The sequence below is a fragment of the Malaya genurostris genome, chromosome 3 (genome assembly GCF_030247185.1).
Source record: "Malaya genurostris strain Urasoe2022 chromosome 3, Malgen_1.1, whole genome shotgun sequence".
In the NCBI taxonomy this organism is placed as follows: Eukaryota; Metazoa; Arthropoda; class Insecta; order Diptera; family Culicidae; genus Malaya; species Malaya genurostris.
This window is the reverse complement of record NC_080572.1, coordinates 114,795,918-114,815,534: the sequence shown is the minus strand read 5'-3', so window position 1 is coordinate 114,815,534 and position 19,617 is coordinate 114,795,918. Positions and strand designations below refer to the sequence as shown.

The 19,617-nt window shown below is 35.7% G+C and overlaps 1 protein-coding gene across 2 annotated transcripts in view; it reads right to left on the bottom strand.

Annotated features, from left to right (window-relative positions):
- The window catches only part of LOC131434863 (uncharacterized), a 351,398-nt gene that overhangs the window by 37,136 nt on the left and 294,645 nt on the right, over positions 1-19,617 (bottom strand). For both annotated transcript variants that reach the window (XM_058602082.1, XM_058602083.1), the window contains 2 exons: positions 15,156-15,251; positions 4,106-4,591 (listed from right to left, as the gene is read on the bottom strand). In XM_058602082.1, coding sequence (XP_058458065.1) covers positions 4,106-4,591; positions 15,156-15,251 — 582 coding nt within the window. The remainder of the gene's footprint in view (positions 1-4,105; positions 4,592-15,155; positions 15,252-19,617) is intronic.

The window sequence follows — 19,617 nt, the reverse complement described above, 5'->3', positions numbered from 1 at the left end:
AAAGGTTGTATAATACTGCTGCAAAAGTGATTTACCGGTTATAATCGGCAGTGACATCAATGATGACCACCATTTGAGGCACAATAATTATAAATTCGAGAGTCTCTGATATGATGGAATTTGTGAGCAGTACAAACCTGCACATAGCCAATGCAGGAAATCGTCAAACCTTTTGGAAAATGGAAGAGAGTAGGTTTTGGACGTAACTCGATGCTCTGATAGTATTGCGCATGAGTTGGTAAATTGGCTACCACTACATCTTCAATAATATTATCACATATCGTAGTCCCAAGTCTACACACTGGGACCTCTATGAAGAGGGCTTGGCGACTAGATTTTAAGGGTACCAACCAACAATTGAACCCCAATTGATTTGGAAAATGTTGTCGACGAGACAAACTCTCTCATAGTTGCAACATTTGAAGAGGCTTGTCCACTTCGGATTGTGCGAGCTACTAGAGGAACTCCTTGGTGGAATGCTGAACTTGCTAGACTAAGAAAACTATGCAGAAGAGCTTGGAACCACCGACGCAGAGATGGGTCGGGGGCATTCGTGTCGGCTCGAATGGCTTACAAAAAAGCTCTTCGATCGTCTGAATGAGGCCAGGGATATTGAATAAGTTACTTTCGAAATCTAAGCACTTTAATGTCGGTTTCTTAAGAATAATTTCTAATATGAGTAACTGCTCGTTAGTAGTTGAAATGGCAAAATTTTCTCACGAAAATCGAAAAGAGAAATAGTTTAAATACAATATGGTGACCTCAGAATGAAATCGTTGGGTTTCTGTGAGTCGGCACAGTTCCTCGATGGTGCAGTGATAACGAACCCTTTAAGTATGCGCTTGTTGCCTTTTCTTCCAGCTCACGAAAGTGACAGTTTATTTTGACGGGATTTAGCATCGCGCCATTATGCGAAACTGGTGATGTAGTGGCACGAATCAAAGGAGTCAAGGTCCGATAAACAGGGAAGGCCTTCAAAAACGAGAAGGAATTTAAAGGTGGATGAAATTGTGTCAGCAAGATGGCGTTGCACACAGTTATAGGGATAGTGTTAAGACCAACGTGCTAGCATTTAGCCTAGGAGAGGAGGTTAAATAAAGCCACTTTGAAAAAATTGACTTGTTTGTGATTCTTTACTCCCTGAGAGTTTCAAAACTATATAATTAAAAATGAATTTTTGGTGTTCATTTTTGTCTGTTGCTGTTACTCGACAGTTATTAGGAAAAAAATTATAAAAAGCGGCCCAACGAATAGAAAAAAATGAACGTAAACTATAGACCTCGAGTTTACTGTTCAAGAGTTGCTTAGTTTCTCATCAGTTCGCTTTCATACCTCTTTCGAAACCTTGGATATAAATAATCTCTCATAACCGGGACGACAGTAACAGAGAACGATTGCGATATGATCAATCCTATTGAACAAAAGGCACCAGCACCAGGGTCAATGCGAAAAAATCGCATCATTAGTTTCATTTTGCTGTTTTTTTTTTTAAATTTCAAGCCTGATATTAATACCAACATTTGAAATTAATTTGATTGGTGCCTTCTACCTATTTTTATATATATAAAAAATAGGTATAGAATTCGCTCAAACTTTCGAAAATTTTTCCGAGGCCCGGAGGGCCGAATGACATATACCAATCGATTCAGCTCGACGAACTGAGCAAATGTCTGTGTGTGTGTGTATGTGTGTGTGTCCGTATGTGTGTTGTCAACTAAGAGGTCGAGATCTCAGAGATGGCTGGACCGATTTTCATCAAACTAGTCGCAAATGAAAGGTCTCTCCGTCACCCAAAACGCTATTGAATGGTTTTGAGATCGGATGTTTACTTTTTGAGTTATACAAAGTTTTATGTCAAAATTTTCAGTTTTTTGACAGTATCTGTCACAATTGACCTTGAAAACAGAATATGTTTTCAGACTTAGATTCCGCACGGTAATACCTATCCAACAAGCCATAGATTGTTAAAATCCGTCCATTTTTAACGGAGATATCGAAATTTTTCTGTAAGCGACTTTTCCCCCTATTCCAGCAGTAGGAGTTTTGAGCGCTGTATGACAAAGAAATGCTTGGGAGCAACGGAAAACACGATTTTTTATACTGTTACATACAATTGTTTCTAAGAACCAAAAGGATTGTGTACAGCATTCTTTTTCATGACATTTAGCCTCGGACCGATTTTGGCACGGCTCGTTTTTGGCAACATAATCGTTCGAATATGACATATATAAACCAGATGATGGCAGAATTTTTTTAAATTATTTTGTTTTAAACTACTTATAGCAATAAATGCTGGAACAACATAACATCCATATACCATTCGAATCAGTTCGTCGAGATCAGCAAATGCGTGTGTGACAAATAACTTCAATTAATTTTCTCGGAAAATTTCTTTTCTACAAATTCAGATTCATACGAAAAGTCGTATGCTCCCAAACAAAGTTCCTGCATTATGTTTGGTTCCGACCTCTGGTTTCGGAACTACAGGATGATATGTGAAACGAAATCAAAATTGTGTAACTCATTTTTCTTGAAGATGGCTGAACCGATCTAAGATGCAAATGAAATCTAAGAATCATCTAAGATTCAAATGAAAAGTTTCAAAGCTCTATAAAACATCTTGCTTTTCAGTCAGATCCAACTTCCGGTTTCGGGGATTGTATAAAAATGTCTATTCCACATAATTTAATCAGGTTTATCGGGTTAGCAGATTTGGATAGTCGATAAAAAAATTAACTTTTTTCAGTTTTAGTGGTATTCAGTTGTCGATCAGAAGGCACCTAAAAATTTAATTCGTGCTATGATCTCTCAAAGATGTCTTAACTGATTTTCAAATGTTTTGAAACAAATGTAAAGTGTACAGCTACTCAGGTGAATTTATCTGACTTCGGCCATACCGCTTTTAGAATTCCGGTTCCAGTATAAAATCGTTTCTCAAAGCTCAATCGTTTTCTCAAAAAAGCCTAATCAAATTTCAGAAACAAAAATTTTAATTAAAACAAACTTATATACAAAAATTAATTATTTTATCCAATTATGACTTCCGGTTCTCGAATTACATGATGATGAATTTTTAAAATTCAAACCGATATAGAAGATGACAATCCCGAAAAGCTTCAAAGTTGAACTCAAAACTGTTGTAATTTATTCGTCATATGGCCATACGAATCGGTTTGGGTTATGCTGGTTCCTGAATACCGGCTCTGGAAGTACCTTAAATTACCGTAAACTCTAGAGTGGAACTTACATATCATGGCATGTTTAATCGATTATCACACTTCTAGATTCAAATTCGATCCGATTTGCAGTTTCGACATTACAGAGTAATGAGTGATTAAAATCTCAAATTGTCGCTTAAAACGAGGGTCATTAAAATAATGTCATGAAAACTTAAACACCGAAGAATATTCATGCAAAAAACACATGCGGATTGATAAAAATAGGTATCATCTCACTGCTAGGTGGATTAAACACGTTTTTAAAATTGAAGTAGTTACAGCTAGGAAATTTACAGGCATTTTCAAAACTTCAAATTCTTGAAATTAAATAGTTATTCAACCACTCGAATATGATTCTAATGATCAAGGGTAATAAATTTGCCCATATGATGTGGCTCCTAGAAATAATTGTTTCAAAGATGTATTTAGACTTGTTGAAAACTTTAGTTACAATGATTTGAAGAAAGTGCATGCAAAAATACAATCGTTCTTTTTGGAAATTAGTCTTGTGTCGAGTCGTTCTCTCTATATCTGAATGGCTATACTGAAGACGCATGCAACTCCTTCATCCTAATCGGATTATGTGAAATCCAACGACTTTTTTTTATCTATTTGCTCATGAATGATTTATGGTAAATAAACTTATTTTTTGAACTATTTAAACTATGATAATATCGATGCCTCAAAACATCATGAGATGATTTGAACATGAATTTATTCTCTTAGTGACTTTAGATTAGTTGATCTACCTTTTCAGATTATCTGTTACCTTATCACTTAGCTTCTTTCGAACTCCAGGCAAAAAGAACACGCACATCAAACACTTTCGCTACTGTGAGAATAGGGCAAGGAACTACTAGAAAACTTTTACGAAAGCTGATACTTACTTGACTTCGTGTCAGTACCGGTTTTCTGCGCTCCCGGTGCAAAAACGACGATGATTTTTTCTTGAGCGATGTGGACGTCGACAAGGACTTACTTTTCGGGCACGACGGAGAGGACAGGCAACAAGTTCGATTGGAATGTTCGTTACCGTTATTGCTGGAAATGCTCTCGCTACAAGCTGCTTCCGATCCTTCGCATGTGCTATCCGGGAGATTGTCGGACCCAGGGGGATAATTTCCATCCCCACTGTCGTAAGCGGGATTGATGCAACCACCCTCGCTGTCACTCAGTCCAATAAGTGCACTGCCGGAGGTCGAAGCAACTGGCAGCGAGCATTCTTTTCCAGATGGAGATAAAAATGTTTCGCCAGGGCTTGGGCCTTCTGTGCTGCCACCTCCTCCGCCGAGCCCGCAAAAAGATCGACTACCATGACCTGCCGACCCGGTTGCGGACGTTATTGACGTATTTGATGTATCCGAAGCATCACTCTGCGGGATGTTTTTGTGGTTGTTAGTTTTGCAACATGGAATCGTTGTGGTTAGTTGATGGCGGTGATGCAGAAATACCCGGTTTGAATGTTTCATGGTTTTCAGGTTATGAAGAAATTGATTGCAATCCAGAATACACACATACGGAAGCAATGAAGGAGAGAAGAAAGAAGAGTGAGAGGAAGAATTGAGCGTAAAGTTGTGTGAAATATGACTTTTATAAACAGTAACAACAAGTGAGCAATATTTTTCATTCGCATATTAAATACTTGTTATAATCCAGAGCTACTTGATATGAAAAGGTTTCAAACGATCAAAAATGGATCGGACAATTATAAATAATAATGTTTAAATATGTTTAATTCCATGCGTTTATAGTTCAGATAATCAAATGGAAAATTGAATCAGTTACGAATACGTTACGAATACGTTACGAATAGATATTTGCACTGTTGAGAAAGGCTGAATATTTTATTAGTTCAAGATATTTTTTTTAACTCAAAGATTTCATTATAAAAAATATGATTTGCTATTATAATCAGAGGATCACTAAAATAACATATAGAATATATAAGTATAGTTTTACTAACACCTTCGAATACGATCGTAAACATGTAATGATTCTCGTACGCATGAAAATCAGATTGCAATTTTAAAGAGTATCAACAATTTCTAACCCAACTAAACCACGAAAAATGTTTATGTTTTCAGTTGATGCTAGAGATTTTCTCGGGCTTCGGGTAATCGACACGAACCCGAACCAGACGTGTATTGGTCGGGTTCAGGTTCAGAAAAAAAATGTTTGTCGGGTTCGGGTCGAATACGGGTGACGGTTTTTTTCGTTTTGAACAAAAATTTGAGAGGGTGTCGGATATTCGAACCCGACTACCAAAGTGTTCTCAGGTTCGGGTCCGGTGCGGGTACATATTTTTATTTTTTATCGGGTACGGATCGGGTTCGGGATTGGGAGAAAAGTTATTCGCGTAATCGGGTTGCTTTTTTACTTCCAATCGGGTGCGGGTCGGGTTAGGGTTTAGAAGTTTGTTCACCCGCCAATCTCTAGTTAATACCTAAAAAAATCTGCTTAGGGATCATATACTTAAATTCTTTGGAAGGAGAGAAGGAGTTTGAGAATGTCTAAATTTAGAGGAAGATGTTCAGTTGCCGGCAGTATTCGGTTACCGGCACCCCACCGTAACTTTTTAGCGTGAAAATCAACACAAAAGTTTTTTATTACTTTTGTATAATATCATAAATTGAAAAGCATCAATCGAAAAGGTGAGCGGATTGAATATTTAAGAGATGAGATCGATCGTTTTCGTGATTTAATGCCGGATGCTATCAAAAAAAAATTTTTTTTTCGTCAATTTTTAAATGTCCACGATTTCGGTTACTGGAACCCCAGTTTTTTCGACAGATCGTGAAAAATTGTCAGTGATATGCAGGGATGCCAAATCTGCAAAATTTTCTGTAAATTATAAAATTTCTTAGTTAACATGTAAACCTTTCTTCGTCTAAAGACTTTTTACAAACTTTTAAAACTTCGATTGTTTGCAGACATTCGTCAGAAATGACTTTTGAAAATTGGCGCGATTTTGCTAGCTAAACTTTTTTGTATTACCTGGCATCTAGGGTGATTAGCAACACGTGGACAACTTGACGGCTTCAATACTTTCGTCATATAAGTGAAAGCTTTGGCTCTCTGGTTCTGTTAGCCATGGCGACTTCAAACAAATCGTGTGCCGTTAAACGTTGCTTAGTGGATAAGAAACCAATCAATTCGAATGCAGCAACGTATTCAATCCCGCGAAGCCGGTGGAAGACCGGTCTAATCAATACCAAAAGCGCTACCATCCAAATCATCGGCCAAGTCACCACCAGACAATGTAGACTTTTATCCAAAACTCCTCCGAAAAGAATAAATTTCGTTTTTTCTTCAAATAATTGCAGTCTTTACTTACATTTTTTTCATTTTTAGCGAAATTTCTTCGGGTACCGGTAACCGTACACCTTTGTTGAAATGGCCAAAATTTATCACTTTACCGAATTGATAATAAAGTTTTCTCAATCGATTGAATCAACTTAGTTTCTTATTCAGTTGTTAGCTAGGGACTTTAGCTTTCCATTGATGTATATATGTCTGCATAATGTGCACTTAGCCAGAAGTTATAAGCAAAAAAAAAAGGTTTCCGCTAACCGAACACTCTCCCCTACCTATTTCGACGTGAATATTTTAAAAGGGTAGTTGACGGTACTAGTCATTAATATATGTAAAGTATGTAGGTTTGCAGATAGGACCATAATAATCGAATGAGAAAAGAGAAACAAAGAAAAACTTTCATTTACAATTTCCTTTTCCAATGTTTGTCTTCAAATAGCTAGGAAGTAAACGATGAGAATAGAATGTAAACAAAGATAATCTGTCCCTTGCTTGCAGATGCATTCGAAATGTTCACTTAAATTTTTATTTGTTCTTAAGCGAGGAGAACTGCCCCAACGCTTATACTTATTCTTGGTGACGTGATATTTTATTTTCTCTCAAAACCGACAAATACAGATTTATTAAAAAAAAATAGTTGGCAGCCCTAAGACGAAGACGTATACGGTGGGGTCTCCTACAACGTGGATTTCTACAACATTGCATTCATTGTTGCCGAGAACCGTCGTGTAAATATGGTAAATATGGCAGGTGGGGCAAAGCTTTTTATTGCAGCGATTACAAATAAATTTCTACAACTTTCGAAACATGAGTTCTCGCATTGTCATGAAGCAAAACATGAGCTTTTCTAGCAATACTCTGTTCAAACGCATCAAGATTCGTCATAATAAATAGCGCCTAGTTGATTCCACCACATGCACTTTTTCGGTTGTCCGAGACATTGCTTGTCTTTCATGTCAAAAGTTCCATGTTTTCATTGCGTAAATCACAATTTTGCTCAGCATCTTTTTTGTTCTTTTCCATTTTACATCATGTTTTGTTCTTCTTTTATTGAAAATTTTGCGTTATTTCATAAAATCTAGTTGAAAAACCTAAAAGATGTATGTTGAGCATTTTTCAAAGTTTCACATTTTTGGTCAATAAATGTCTTCTTTTTCGTCTTTACTCATAGTGCAATAATCTTCATCAGTTGTAAGTTACAACATATCAATTCTCTATAACATATCAAACCTCTATAATTGAAAAAAATATAACAAAAAGGCTTTTTTTCAGTATATACATTCTTAACATAGCTTTAATCAAAATACCTTGTTTTTCACTGTGTTAATTATGAACAATTTTGTGTTAACTAAGCAGCATTTGCGGGAAGTTTTCGTTTTCTGTTTAATTGGAAGAAAAGTGCAGCTGAAGCGCTTCAAATGCTTGTGGTATGTCCTCGGCATCTTAGAGCTTAAGAAGTGTGCCTTCAAAATTAGATTATTAAATAAACAAAATCATGTAGGGAATGGTTTCGACGTTTCAAGGATAAGGATTTCAGAGTTGAAGACAGGCCTCCGGGCAACAAAAAAAAATCGCAGTCAAACAGTTGGAGGCATTACTCGATGAAGTCAAACGAGTCAAACGCAAGAGGAGTTTGCATAATCATCAGTTGACTCAACAACCAGTTTCTGTACGATTAAAACCAATGGGAATGATTCAGAAGCAAGGCAGTTGGATGCCTTATGAACGAAAACCGAGCGACATTGAAAGGCGATTTTTCACCTGTGAGCAGCTAATTTAAAGGTAACAAAGGAAGGGGGTTTTTACATCGAATTGTTACTGGGGATGAAAAATGTATATTCTATGATAACCCCAAGAAGAAAAAATACTACGCTATGCCCGATCAATTGTTACCATCGATCTCAACATCAACACCAAAGACGAATATTCATGGTTCAAAGGTCATGTTGTGCATCTGGTGGAACCAAAAAAGTGTTGTGTACTATGAGCTCCTACAACAAGACGATACTATAATGGATGATCGGTATAGGCTGCAATTAATGCGTTTGAGCCGTGCATTATGAGAAGAACGGCCGGAATACAAGCAAAGACATGATACAGTTAATTATAACAACGCCGATGAGGCCGACTCATGTCGCAAAAATCGTGAAAAAAATATTTGGAAACGTTCAAGTGGGACATTATGCCGCACCCGTTGTATTCTTCTGACAATGCTACTTCTGACTACTGGTTGTTCCTGGCAGATCATCGGTTTCTTTCTTTATTTTTTTTTCGAGATAGAATTCGAATGTTGCCTGAGCGGTGAAAAGGGGGCAACTAACGATGGCCGATACTTTGATTATTCTTTAAATTAAAAACGGACCGAATTGATTTGTACTCCCAATAGAATGTCGCTTTTTTGGAAAGAATATTTTGGTTTTTCGATTAAATCCCTGAGAACGAAAGTTAGTTACAAAATAAATATTTTCGACACGGACATGGCTATAAGACTAACGACATATGGAATCGTTATAACATGAGGATTTTCGGGTTAACGATATTTTTTAAACACGCAGATAATTAGTACTTTGGCTTGAAATTCTCTACAATATTGCACTTTCGAAACAGACTGGAAAGCAGATGCCGGAAAACGATGTTTTAAGTTTTTTTTATATTCGTTGCGTGTAATTTACCATTTCGGAAACATTTGATCGGATCTTTCGTGTGATTCATAAAATAATAATCCATCCTAATTAACTTGGATTTAACTTGGATTTCAGAATAAATTCGAACATATATAGGTCAAACAGGATTTCGAAAAGTACTACAAAGGCGGAAGTCGTCATTTAAGATTTCAAACTCCTTAAAACTTAAAAATTGTAAACTCCTTAACCGGCTTTCAGCATGTGGGTCAAAGTAACTATCACGAGTTTACTGGAGACTATGAGACTGTTTACTGTATTATGTTATCTGTTGACAGAAACGAGATAATCGTTCACAGCCCCAATCAGTCGAAATTCCATACGCGCTCTCAAAAAACAGATTTCTTTTTCACGCCCTCGGTTAACCACATTGAAAGTATTATCAAATTTACCTTATCCTGCATTTCTCCATACAATACTACAATCGATTTGTTGGGCCTTATTATTGTTACTATTACTATTAATATTGATAATATTATCAATATTTTTTGGAATATTATTATTAATTGACAGTTTTGGCACTTCTCGAAAAAAATTGTTGGAAACTTTCATCTACCCGGGTCTCATTAACCGGTTTTCTCAATTTCGTATGTAGGGCTTTTAATATTACAGTTTCCAAGAATCGCCGCTTTTTGGATGCTGTTCAGATCCAGCAATCGATTGAGGGATATTGGAATAATTCCGGTGTTTATCGCTTTCAAGTGGTTACTGTCTGATGGAAAAGTTTTCTGGATAAAGTTTCCTCTTTCAATTGGTAGCTATAATTGTATTAGTTGAGCGCTCTACTTAGAGGGTTCATTGTTAGTCAAAATCTTATTGGATTTGGACTAGACTTGGTAAATCCTTATCTGGATGCTGATAGCCAGACAGGCTAGGAGCCTTACCGCTATTTCACCGAGTGGATATGAATAATTTATAGTTGTAGAATTCCTAAAATCCAAGATACATTCATTGGATCTACACAACTATTGTTAGACAATTTTGGCATGTCTTGTATGCTGGAAATAAGGAGAAGTTGCGACAGTTCAGTCAAAGCTAAATCATCTCCAAAGGATGGTTCTAATGGCGATGACAGGAGCATTCACAGCATTTCCTACTGCTTCTATAGAGGCGCTACTGTGCATTAAACCTCTACATGTGTTCCTAAAACAAGAAGCAGTATCTTGTGCATACCGTCTTAAGGTTACAGGGCTTTGGAACAGTTATCCTATAGATTATGCTACTAATCACACTCGATCCTAGTGACCTAGCTCTCACATGCAGTTTTCCTTTCAAAACATTCAATGTGAGATGTCGTCTTCACGAGGAATGGTTGTCTGGTTACTTGACGAATACGTAGGTTGTTATATGGACGGTTCTCTGTTGGATGGTCGAGTTGGTGTCTACTGTCATGAAATGAGCCTATAGTAATGTCATTCACTTGGTAGATACTGTACTGTGTTCCAAGCAGAGGTCTACGCGATTCTGTGTGGAATATAATCGACACTTCAGTAGAGAATCTGTGGTAAACGAATTTATTTTAGTTCCGACAGTCAGGCAGCTTTAAAGATACTTAGTACGAATGACTCACGGTCAAATCTAGTGATTGCATATCGAACTCAAATTGATGACCTCAGCATTTCAAATACTGTTTACTTCTTATGGGTACCCGGCCATTCTGGTATTACTGGAAATGAATGGACTGATGAGTTGGTTCAGAGATGGTGCAACGAATGATTTCGATGGTCCTGTACCAGCTTTACCACTTTCAACTAGTTGGTTAAATCAAAGGTACTTCATTTTTCCAAGGATCATTGCAGCATTCTGGTCAGAGCTCTGACTGGACATTTCAAACTCAATAATCACACGGCTACTATTCAGCGTGCTGAGTACTATTCGTGTGATTAGTGTGAATGCGATTATGGAACTTCATATCATCCGACGCAACTACGTATCCGGGTTTTTGGTTCTCCATACATGGTTGAGTCTGTGTATGCGGAGCTAAAATTAAAGGAAATTCTATCGTTTCTCACCCAATGCATAGTGGTCCAGGAAGCAAAATTAGCAGGAAACAATTGTTTATGTTTACGCTTTTATTATTGGCTCAGAGATTTGAAGTCTTCGGCACATTAGTTCCACTTAATAAACTGCGTTTTTCGGCCAAAGTGGTTTTAGGGTGGTCCTAAAACAAACTATGAATTAAAATATTATTTCAAAATCTGGATGAGATAGAACAATGCATCCTTCCACAATGATTTAGAATAATAAATTTAAGGCAACGTTGTCGAAGATATTGGTTGTGTATATTTAACCGTTTTTATATTAGAAAGGTTAACATATCCTTAGTTAGAATGCTTCTTGAAAAACAGTTTTTATTCAATAACTTTTTCATTTGAATTTTCTCAATAATGTAATGTTCTAAGAAATTCAGGAGCCTAAAAAGACGCAACTTTTAGTGGAAGAAGATTTTTTTATACTACCTGGTTCAATAGTTATGCAAGATTTTAACAATAAAATACGCCTTTTCTAAATAACGGTTTCTAAAAATGGGACAATCCGAAAAAAAAATTTTGATTGCATTTTATAGTTTGTACTTTTTTATATAATATGAGAAAAAATTGGAAAACAGTTATTTTTCTATCTCATTTAAATCAAACTTTCGTGCAAGTATTTTTGTACGTTATCATTTAGGGTAGGTTTGTGCTTAGGGAACATAACCGTTTTCACTTTTCTTTACGTTTCGTCTTAGACTCGGCAGTGCAGAGCAGTTCAAATTGAACTGCTTAATGCAAACTTAAACAGTTCAACTTGAACCGCTAAGCAGACATAAAGTTAATGCTATTTGCAAAACACTTAAGAATCGGCACCGAAGTGCCATGTCTTTGCTGACGTGCCGAACGGAAACGTTATTTTCGGCTAATACTGGCCGATTCAGGTGTGGTCATTCGGTGCCAATTAATAAGTGTTTTGCAAATAGCATTAACTTTACGTCTGCTTAGCGGTTCAAGTTGAACTGTTTAAGTTTGCATGAAGCAGTTCTATATGAACTGCTCTGCACTGACGAGTCTAAGACGAAACGTAAATAAAAGTGAAAACGGTTATGTGCCCTAAGCACAAACCTACCCTAAATGACTTGTTAAAATTGTTCAAATAAATTATTCTCCACTGTCATGCTATATGATAACGTACAAAAATACTTGCACGAAATTTTGATTTAAATGAGATAGAAAAATAACTGTTTTCCAATTTTTTTTTCATATTATATAAAAAGTACAAACTATCAAATGCAATCAAATTTTTTTTCGGATTGCCCCATTTTTAGAAACCGTTATTTAAAAAAGGCGTATTTTTTTGTTAAAATCTTACATAACTATTGAACCAGGTAGTATAACAAAAATCTTCTTCCACTAAAAGTTGCGTCTTTTTAGGCTCCTGAATTTCTTAGAACATTACATTATTGAGAAAATTCAAATGAAAAAGTTATTGAATAAAAACTGTTTTTCAAGAAGCATTCTAACTAAGGATATGTTAACCGTTCTAATATAAAAACGGTTAAAGATACACAATCAATATCTTCGACAAAGTTGCCTTAAATTGATTATTCTAAATTATTGTGGAAGGATGCATTATTCTATCTCATCTAGATTCTGAAATAATTTTTTAATTCAAGTTTGTTTTAGGACCACCCTAAAACCACTATGGCCGAAAAACGCAGTTTATTAAGTGGAACTAATGTGCCGAAGACTTCAAATCTCTGAGGCCAATAATAGAGGCGTAAACAATTGTTTCCTGCTAGTTTTGCTTCCTGGACCACTGTGCAATGTGGTAAGAGGCTATAGTCAGAGGGGTTCATCGTTCTTCCTGGAACGAATGAATCCTTTCTGGATTGACCTTAATGGGTTTTAGAAGATTGTTTTGCATCCCCTATGGGATTTGCTTCTGCTCATACATACTGAATTTACTTCTGCTCATACATACTGCGAATCGCTCTGCATTCTTCCGGGAATGCAGAATGGTGTCGCTTTTGTAAAATCTCTAAATCCTCTCGGGAGTTGGAGGTTTTTTCTAACTGTACATTCTGGCACATGGAGATTGTTCATCATCCTTCCAGGGATGCAGAACGATTTGTTTCTTTATGTTTTGTGACCCCACCTCACTCACTTCACAATTTCTTTCCTTGTTCCTTTTATCCTTCCTTTCCTATTAGGAAATTGATTAGAAGATACGGCAAGGCACAACTCCAAATAACTAGGATCACGTGCCACTTGAGCCAATTAGTTCTGATTTCTGAATAGTCAAAATCTCAGGCTTTGCTATTTTGTGGAGCCTTTTTCAAACAAAGTGCAAAATCATAAATGTAATGTGTTTGTAGTAATAAATACCCGAGTTGTTTAAATAAATTTACTACAAGGTAAATTAATAATTCAATTTGAACGTTTAAGATTATTATAATTTTATCGTGATTAATATTTTCTACAGATACAAGATTATACCGGAAAATTGTGAACGCAGCGAAAGTAGAAAAAACACACTTCACCTTCACCTTCCTCAGATGCCACACTCCACTTCACTCGAGAACGCTTTCAATTTACCTCAGCCTCTCAAGGGTAACATAAATTCAACAAGGGTAAACCACGTTGAAGCTCGGGTCTTAATCACAACTACCCTCTAGTGTAAATCAATGACGGTGAAGATGTTATCGTAATTTCTTACTTGATTAACAAGGTGCCTTCCAACTGGCCGCTGCCAACGTTGTACTAACCACCCAGCACTCGGGTTTCTACCCGTTTCACTAAGGACCTATTGGAATGCTGTACGAGCGGTAATTTTTGCATATAAGTTTGCGTTATACTCTGAAAAAGTTGGAAATAGATAGATACAAATATGTACCATGCGTTTGCGTTTCACTATTTACAGCAGAGGGTTGATGTTTTACGTGATTCGGAATATTTTGACTGAGAGGTCTGTTGGAATTGACTGTAGGCGTGAACCACGTTAACTAGTATGACGGAAACTCGTACGAAATATATAATAATTCAGGAATGTCGAACAAAATGGATACATTCAAATTGCTCAACCATAAAAATAATAAGAGCTGTACCAAAACCAAAGACTTGGATAGAATCATGACTATTATTCATGTTTTATGATCAAAGTGAATCAGATCATGAACGATGACTCTTCATGATAATTTGATAATCGTAATATAAGTTTCTTGTGAATGTGTTTCATTCAAAATTCGTAACTCCAATTTTCAAACCGAGTATAACTTTGATTCATCTAAATCAAGTGAAAATAAACGAGATTGTGTGATAGATTGATGGCGAGGTAAAAAGCAGATATTGGAATTACTTAAATTGTTTACTTGATTATGAGGAATATTTAATAACTAATTTAAAGCATACCCGGAACAAAACACGAAAAACTGCTTAGGAATATTTTGGTGTAGGGGCGGTTCATACTACTTTCCCCTTTTGCGAGATCCCGTTAATCTACCCCACATGCAAAATACTGTAATTTATTGAATCTCGAACCTTTGAAAATGCGACGAATCACTGCTTAAGTTACAATTTCTGCTAAACTACTACTGAGGGATATTGACTGTCTAGTATTGCTAGTGCGGCTAAGCCTCTACGCATCGGAAAGATCACTTCGTCAGCGCCACTAATTTGTTCCTGGAATCAAGGAATAGGATGTAACATGAACAGCATAAACCTTTTCGCTCAGCTTGTACGCTATTCAACAAATTTTTCCAGTACTTTGATTTTAATATGTTGTTCCATGTTTCATTAACTTCTACTTGACCTTTGTCATTTTGTGAATCAGAACAATTAGCTTAAGTTTTTCAATTTAAGTTTTTTTTCACCAAGACAAATTTGTCAAATAAATCATTATAAACAATTGAAAAAAATACTAAGTGTCGAGAGCATTAGGTACTAAACATTAATAATTATAGTTAACTTACTCTAAAGTACTCCAATTGGTTGTAAACACTCGGAATGTTCGTTTGCGTTGCGTGTGGTTCTAGTTTGTCCAAATGGGTTAGGCTTCTTGATTTTAACTGTAAAAAGGTAAAGGTAAAGCTTAGTTAATTATTTTAAGACTAAAGATGGATAGCAAACTTTATTTTGAAATGCTAACAACATATGACTATGTTGTCTACAGTCGTATTTACATACATTTCTAAACTACTAAAAATAATAAACAAAAACAAAATAAGTTTGAGCATAGCATGCCGAGTTGAATAAATAAGAAATAGAAAACAGAATAGTGAAACTCCAATTCATTCAACTGAAATTTTATTCATATTATTTTTCATTTGATGCAAGACCTGCATCTTGTTGAACAATGTTTGTTTAATGTTCATAGATTCTTGTTCTAAATTGATATCTAGGTATAAAATTACCTCACAGTTCTTTTTCTTTCAATTACTTTGAAAGAAAAATTAAGCCTCAATAAAAAAAACAGTTTTAATTAACCTAGTGGTGTAATGATGCCTTTCTCATATAACTCATATTTTAATTAGTATTTTAAGGGACTCTTCAAAAATCTTTTATTCGAATTTTGATTGAGAACATAAATGTTTGTTTGATCATACACTAGCATAACCTTTCCAATTTATACAAGTTTTAAGTGAAGTCTATAGGAATTCTTCATTTTCTCCTGGAATTTTTTTTCTACATGACGTTATAATTTTTATACACACTTCACTCTGTTGTTTCGGAACTGGGTATCGCATCTGAAAAAAAGTCATTATGAGGCCATAAAATCTTTCATTTTGATCAACATTTGTAAAAATCTAGTCAGTAGTTTCTGAGAAAACGAAGACAGTTCCGTTTTTGTGTTTTAGACCCCTATTTCTGATACTTCCGAAACCGGGAACTGGTAACCGGCATAGCTGAAATCAGAAACACAACCAACAAATTGAAACAATTTTGAGCCAGAAGATATTTTCTCATATACAAAGGCAATCACTTGAAAAACCGACTAGTGAAAATTGACCCGGAGGGCCATTCATATACCATTCGACTCAGTTCATCGAGTTGAGCAATGTGTGTGTGTGTGTGTGTGTGTGTGTGTGTGTGTGTGTGTGTGTGTGTGTGTGTGTGTGTGTGTGTGTGTGTGTGTGTGTGTGTGTGTGTGTGTGTGTGTGTGTGTGTGTGTGTGTGTTTATGTGTGTGTGTGTGTTTATGTATGTGTATGTGTGTATGTATGTGTGTGTATGTATGTGTGTGTGTATGTGTCAAATAATCTCACTAACTTTTCTCAGCGATGGTTTGACCGATTTCCACAAACTTAGATTCAAATGAAAGGTCTTCCGGTCCCATACGAAATTCCTGAATTTCATCCGGATCCGACTTTCGGTTCCGGAATTATAGGGTAAAGTGTGTTCAATATTGTACACAATCACTTAAACCGGCGAAACAAAAAACGTAAAAAATGTTATAAACTGAACTCTAAGCCGTTATTCCCAATCTTAGGGTCAATTGCAAGTTCTTATGGTCCTACCAAAAAATACTGCATATTTTCGGATGCAACGAACATTTAAATCGTAATCGTGCGTACTAGTTGAGTTTGTATGTCATGTTTGTTGGTGGCCGTACGAACCGACTTTGATTATAACGGTTCTCGGGTTCCGGTGCCGGAAGTGCATATAATAGTGAACCCATTTCGTTTTCTTAAGGATGACTTACTCAATCAATGCACTGTTTTATTCTGTATGTTATACACAAACAATCTCTTGGTTTCTTTCAAAAATCGAAGAGAAAGTTTGAATAGAATACCACAATATTATATGTACATGAGAAAGGCATCATTACACCACTAGGTGGATTAAAACAGGTTTTTACTTTTTTTGCATTATCGCTTTGAATGACGGGTTGGAAACTCAATTAACGCGCGAAGTCGAGGGTGCGTAAATTCAATTTCGCGTAAATTAAATGAAACACCACGATATTCCAAATTTTCGTTGAAAAAAAAATTCTTGAATTCCATTCGGTTTTTGTATGAATAACATAAAAAATCTGACTACGTCCATACGCAAAAGTATCTAAGACCATCTGAGTATATTTGGAGGTAACGGAAATCCGTAAGAGATATTCCAAGAACTACATGAAATGTTGTCCTTAGCGACTACAATGATTTCCGATGAATTTCCGATATTTTTTGCTTACTGTTCATATTTTTAGAGCTACACTTTGCTTACAACTTCAGTAAAAACAGTTCTTAGGATCTACATGAGGAATCCGCAGCTTATGTATAATTTCTCAATGTTGCTCATTGTCTATTCTGATCTGTTTCAGGGATATTTTCAGTCTTCCAAGGACTTCAATGAATCACGAGTATTAAGTTCGTTAGTGTACCTTGTTATTCTGGTAGATCTTAAAACCTGAGCTCCAGGTAGTTTTTGGATGGCGTAGATTATTTACACATTTGTTTTGTCCCGGGTTCGCGGTTCAATGCATAGGACGCTGGTCTTAAAAACCAGTTGTCGTATGTTCGAGCCTCGACCTGGAAGGATTCGTAGTGTCAGTAGAATCGTAGCACCAGCCGTGCACTGGTTCTGTACACTCTGAATTGGCTGCGAAGTCTGTTGAAACAGAAGGTCAAATTCCACTACAGGAATGTAATACCAAGGCTTTGCTGTTTACTGCATGTGGTACCACGAGTACGGGTCGAGGACGATAAGTTAATTAACACAGTTTCTTGTGTATGGCCTGAGCTCCAGGTAGATTTTGGGTGATCCAGAGCATGTACAATTAGTAATAATTAATTGTAAATGGTATCACGAGTATAGATAGTGAACAATAATTTCGTTAACGCACTTTGTTATGCTGGTAGATATTAAGGTCTAAGCTTCAGGTAGTTTTTGGATAAACTAGCACTTCTTCATAATTCATCACAATGATCCCATTAATTGAATGTGATTCCATGAGAATATATCACAAAAAAGAAACTCAATAATGTAATGGGTTACATTGGTGGACTTAAAGGCCTCCCAAGTGCAAACCGCAACTAGTTCTTATGCGACTAAGTCCAAACTATGTTGCAACAAGAGCACGAATATGTTTTTTTGTTATACTGGTTAAAACAAGGTGACATCAATGTTTCTTCATAACACAACCAGTTACGAAATTGTTATTTAAGTTTGAAATCCCCACATCTTTTTGTCATATTAAATTAATTATAAATTATAAGCTATCGTTACTTAATCCAAACATATCTTTAATAACAACTATGCTTCTAGCCACTAGTTGAAAATAAGTTTATTTGACTCCAATATTAGCTACCCGTAACTAGTTCTGATACCACTTAGACCAACTATGTTGCAACAAGAGTACGAACATGTTTTTTATGTTATGCTGGTTAAAACAAGGTGACGGCAGTGTTTCTTTATAACATAAACATTGAACTAGCTATCATTTGTATGTTATCGTTACTTGATTCTAACATATCTTTAATCACAGCTATGGTTTTAGCTACTAGTTGAAAAAAGGTTGCGAAACCATTATAAATACGTAAGCGTATATGTGAATCGTTACGGTTAATTGATGTAGCAATAACTTAGATATTATAAGATTATAACATACAATTTCTGCATTCATTCAGGTAGCTATCGGTAGGTTTTCCTAATGTAATGATAACGGAAATGCAACCTAGAAAACTTTTGTTGGTTTGAATATGGCGATCACACTATGGAGTCGTAAGAAGTGTATAAAACATAAATAAAACCAGGACTTTTTTTAAACTACTTTTTGACGAAAATCATGAAAGGAAGAATAGTCCTTTTTGCTCTATGCACTATTAAAAACAATATAGGGATTAAACATCGATTGTGATATTAAAATTATCATTATTAATACACGAATTTAAAACAATGAGAAATCACTTTACTTGGATTAATTTTGAGCATTCCGAACATAAGGTTTTTTCGTTGTTTATTGTTCATATCTTCTAGAAAAGAGTTTGATTGAAGGCGCATAAAATAACAGATAATTAAAATTTAATTCCATTCGATAGTTTTAAAATCGTTGTGATATTTGTACCTTGTATCAAATTTGTAATTTCAAGTACTATACTGTCTTTATAATGTTGATAGGAAAACATTACGGATTCATTCAATGTTTAGAATGTCAATGGCAACAAAGTTTCAACTAGTTACTTGAAAATGAGTTATTTCCAAGTTATGGAAAATAAGTTATTTCAGTATGGCATTACAACGTAACGACAACTTATTTTTAACGCAAGTGGTTAGATGTTAGTAACAATAACTCAAATTTCTGGTTCCAAACTAGTCACAAATACGCTAGCATAACAAAAATTGTTACTTGGGCTATATCCCAAGGAGGTTTTGGATGGACAATAAATCTCTCAGACATTATCACAGTATGTCAATTTGCTGAAAGCCAGTTGTCGTATGTTCGAGC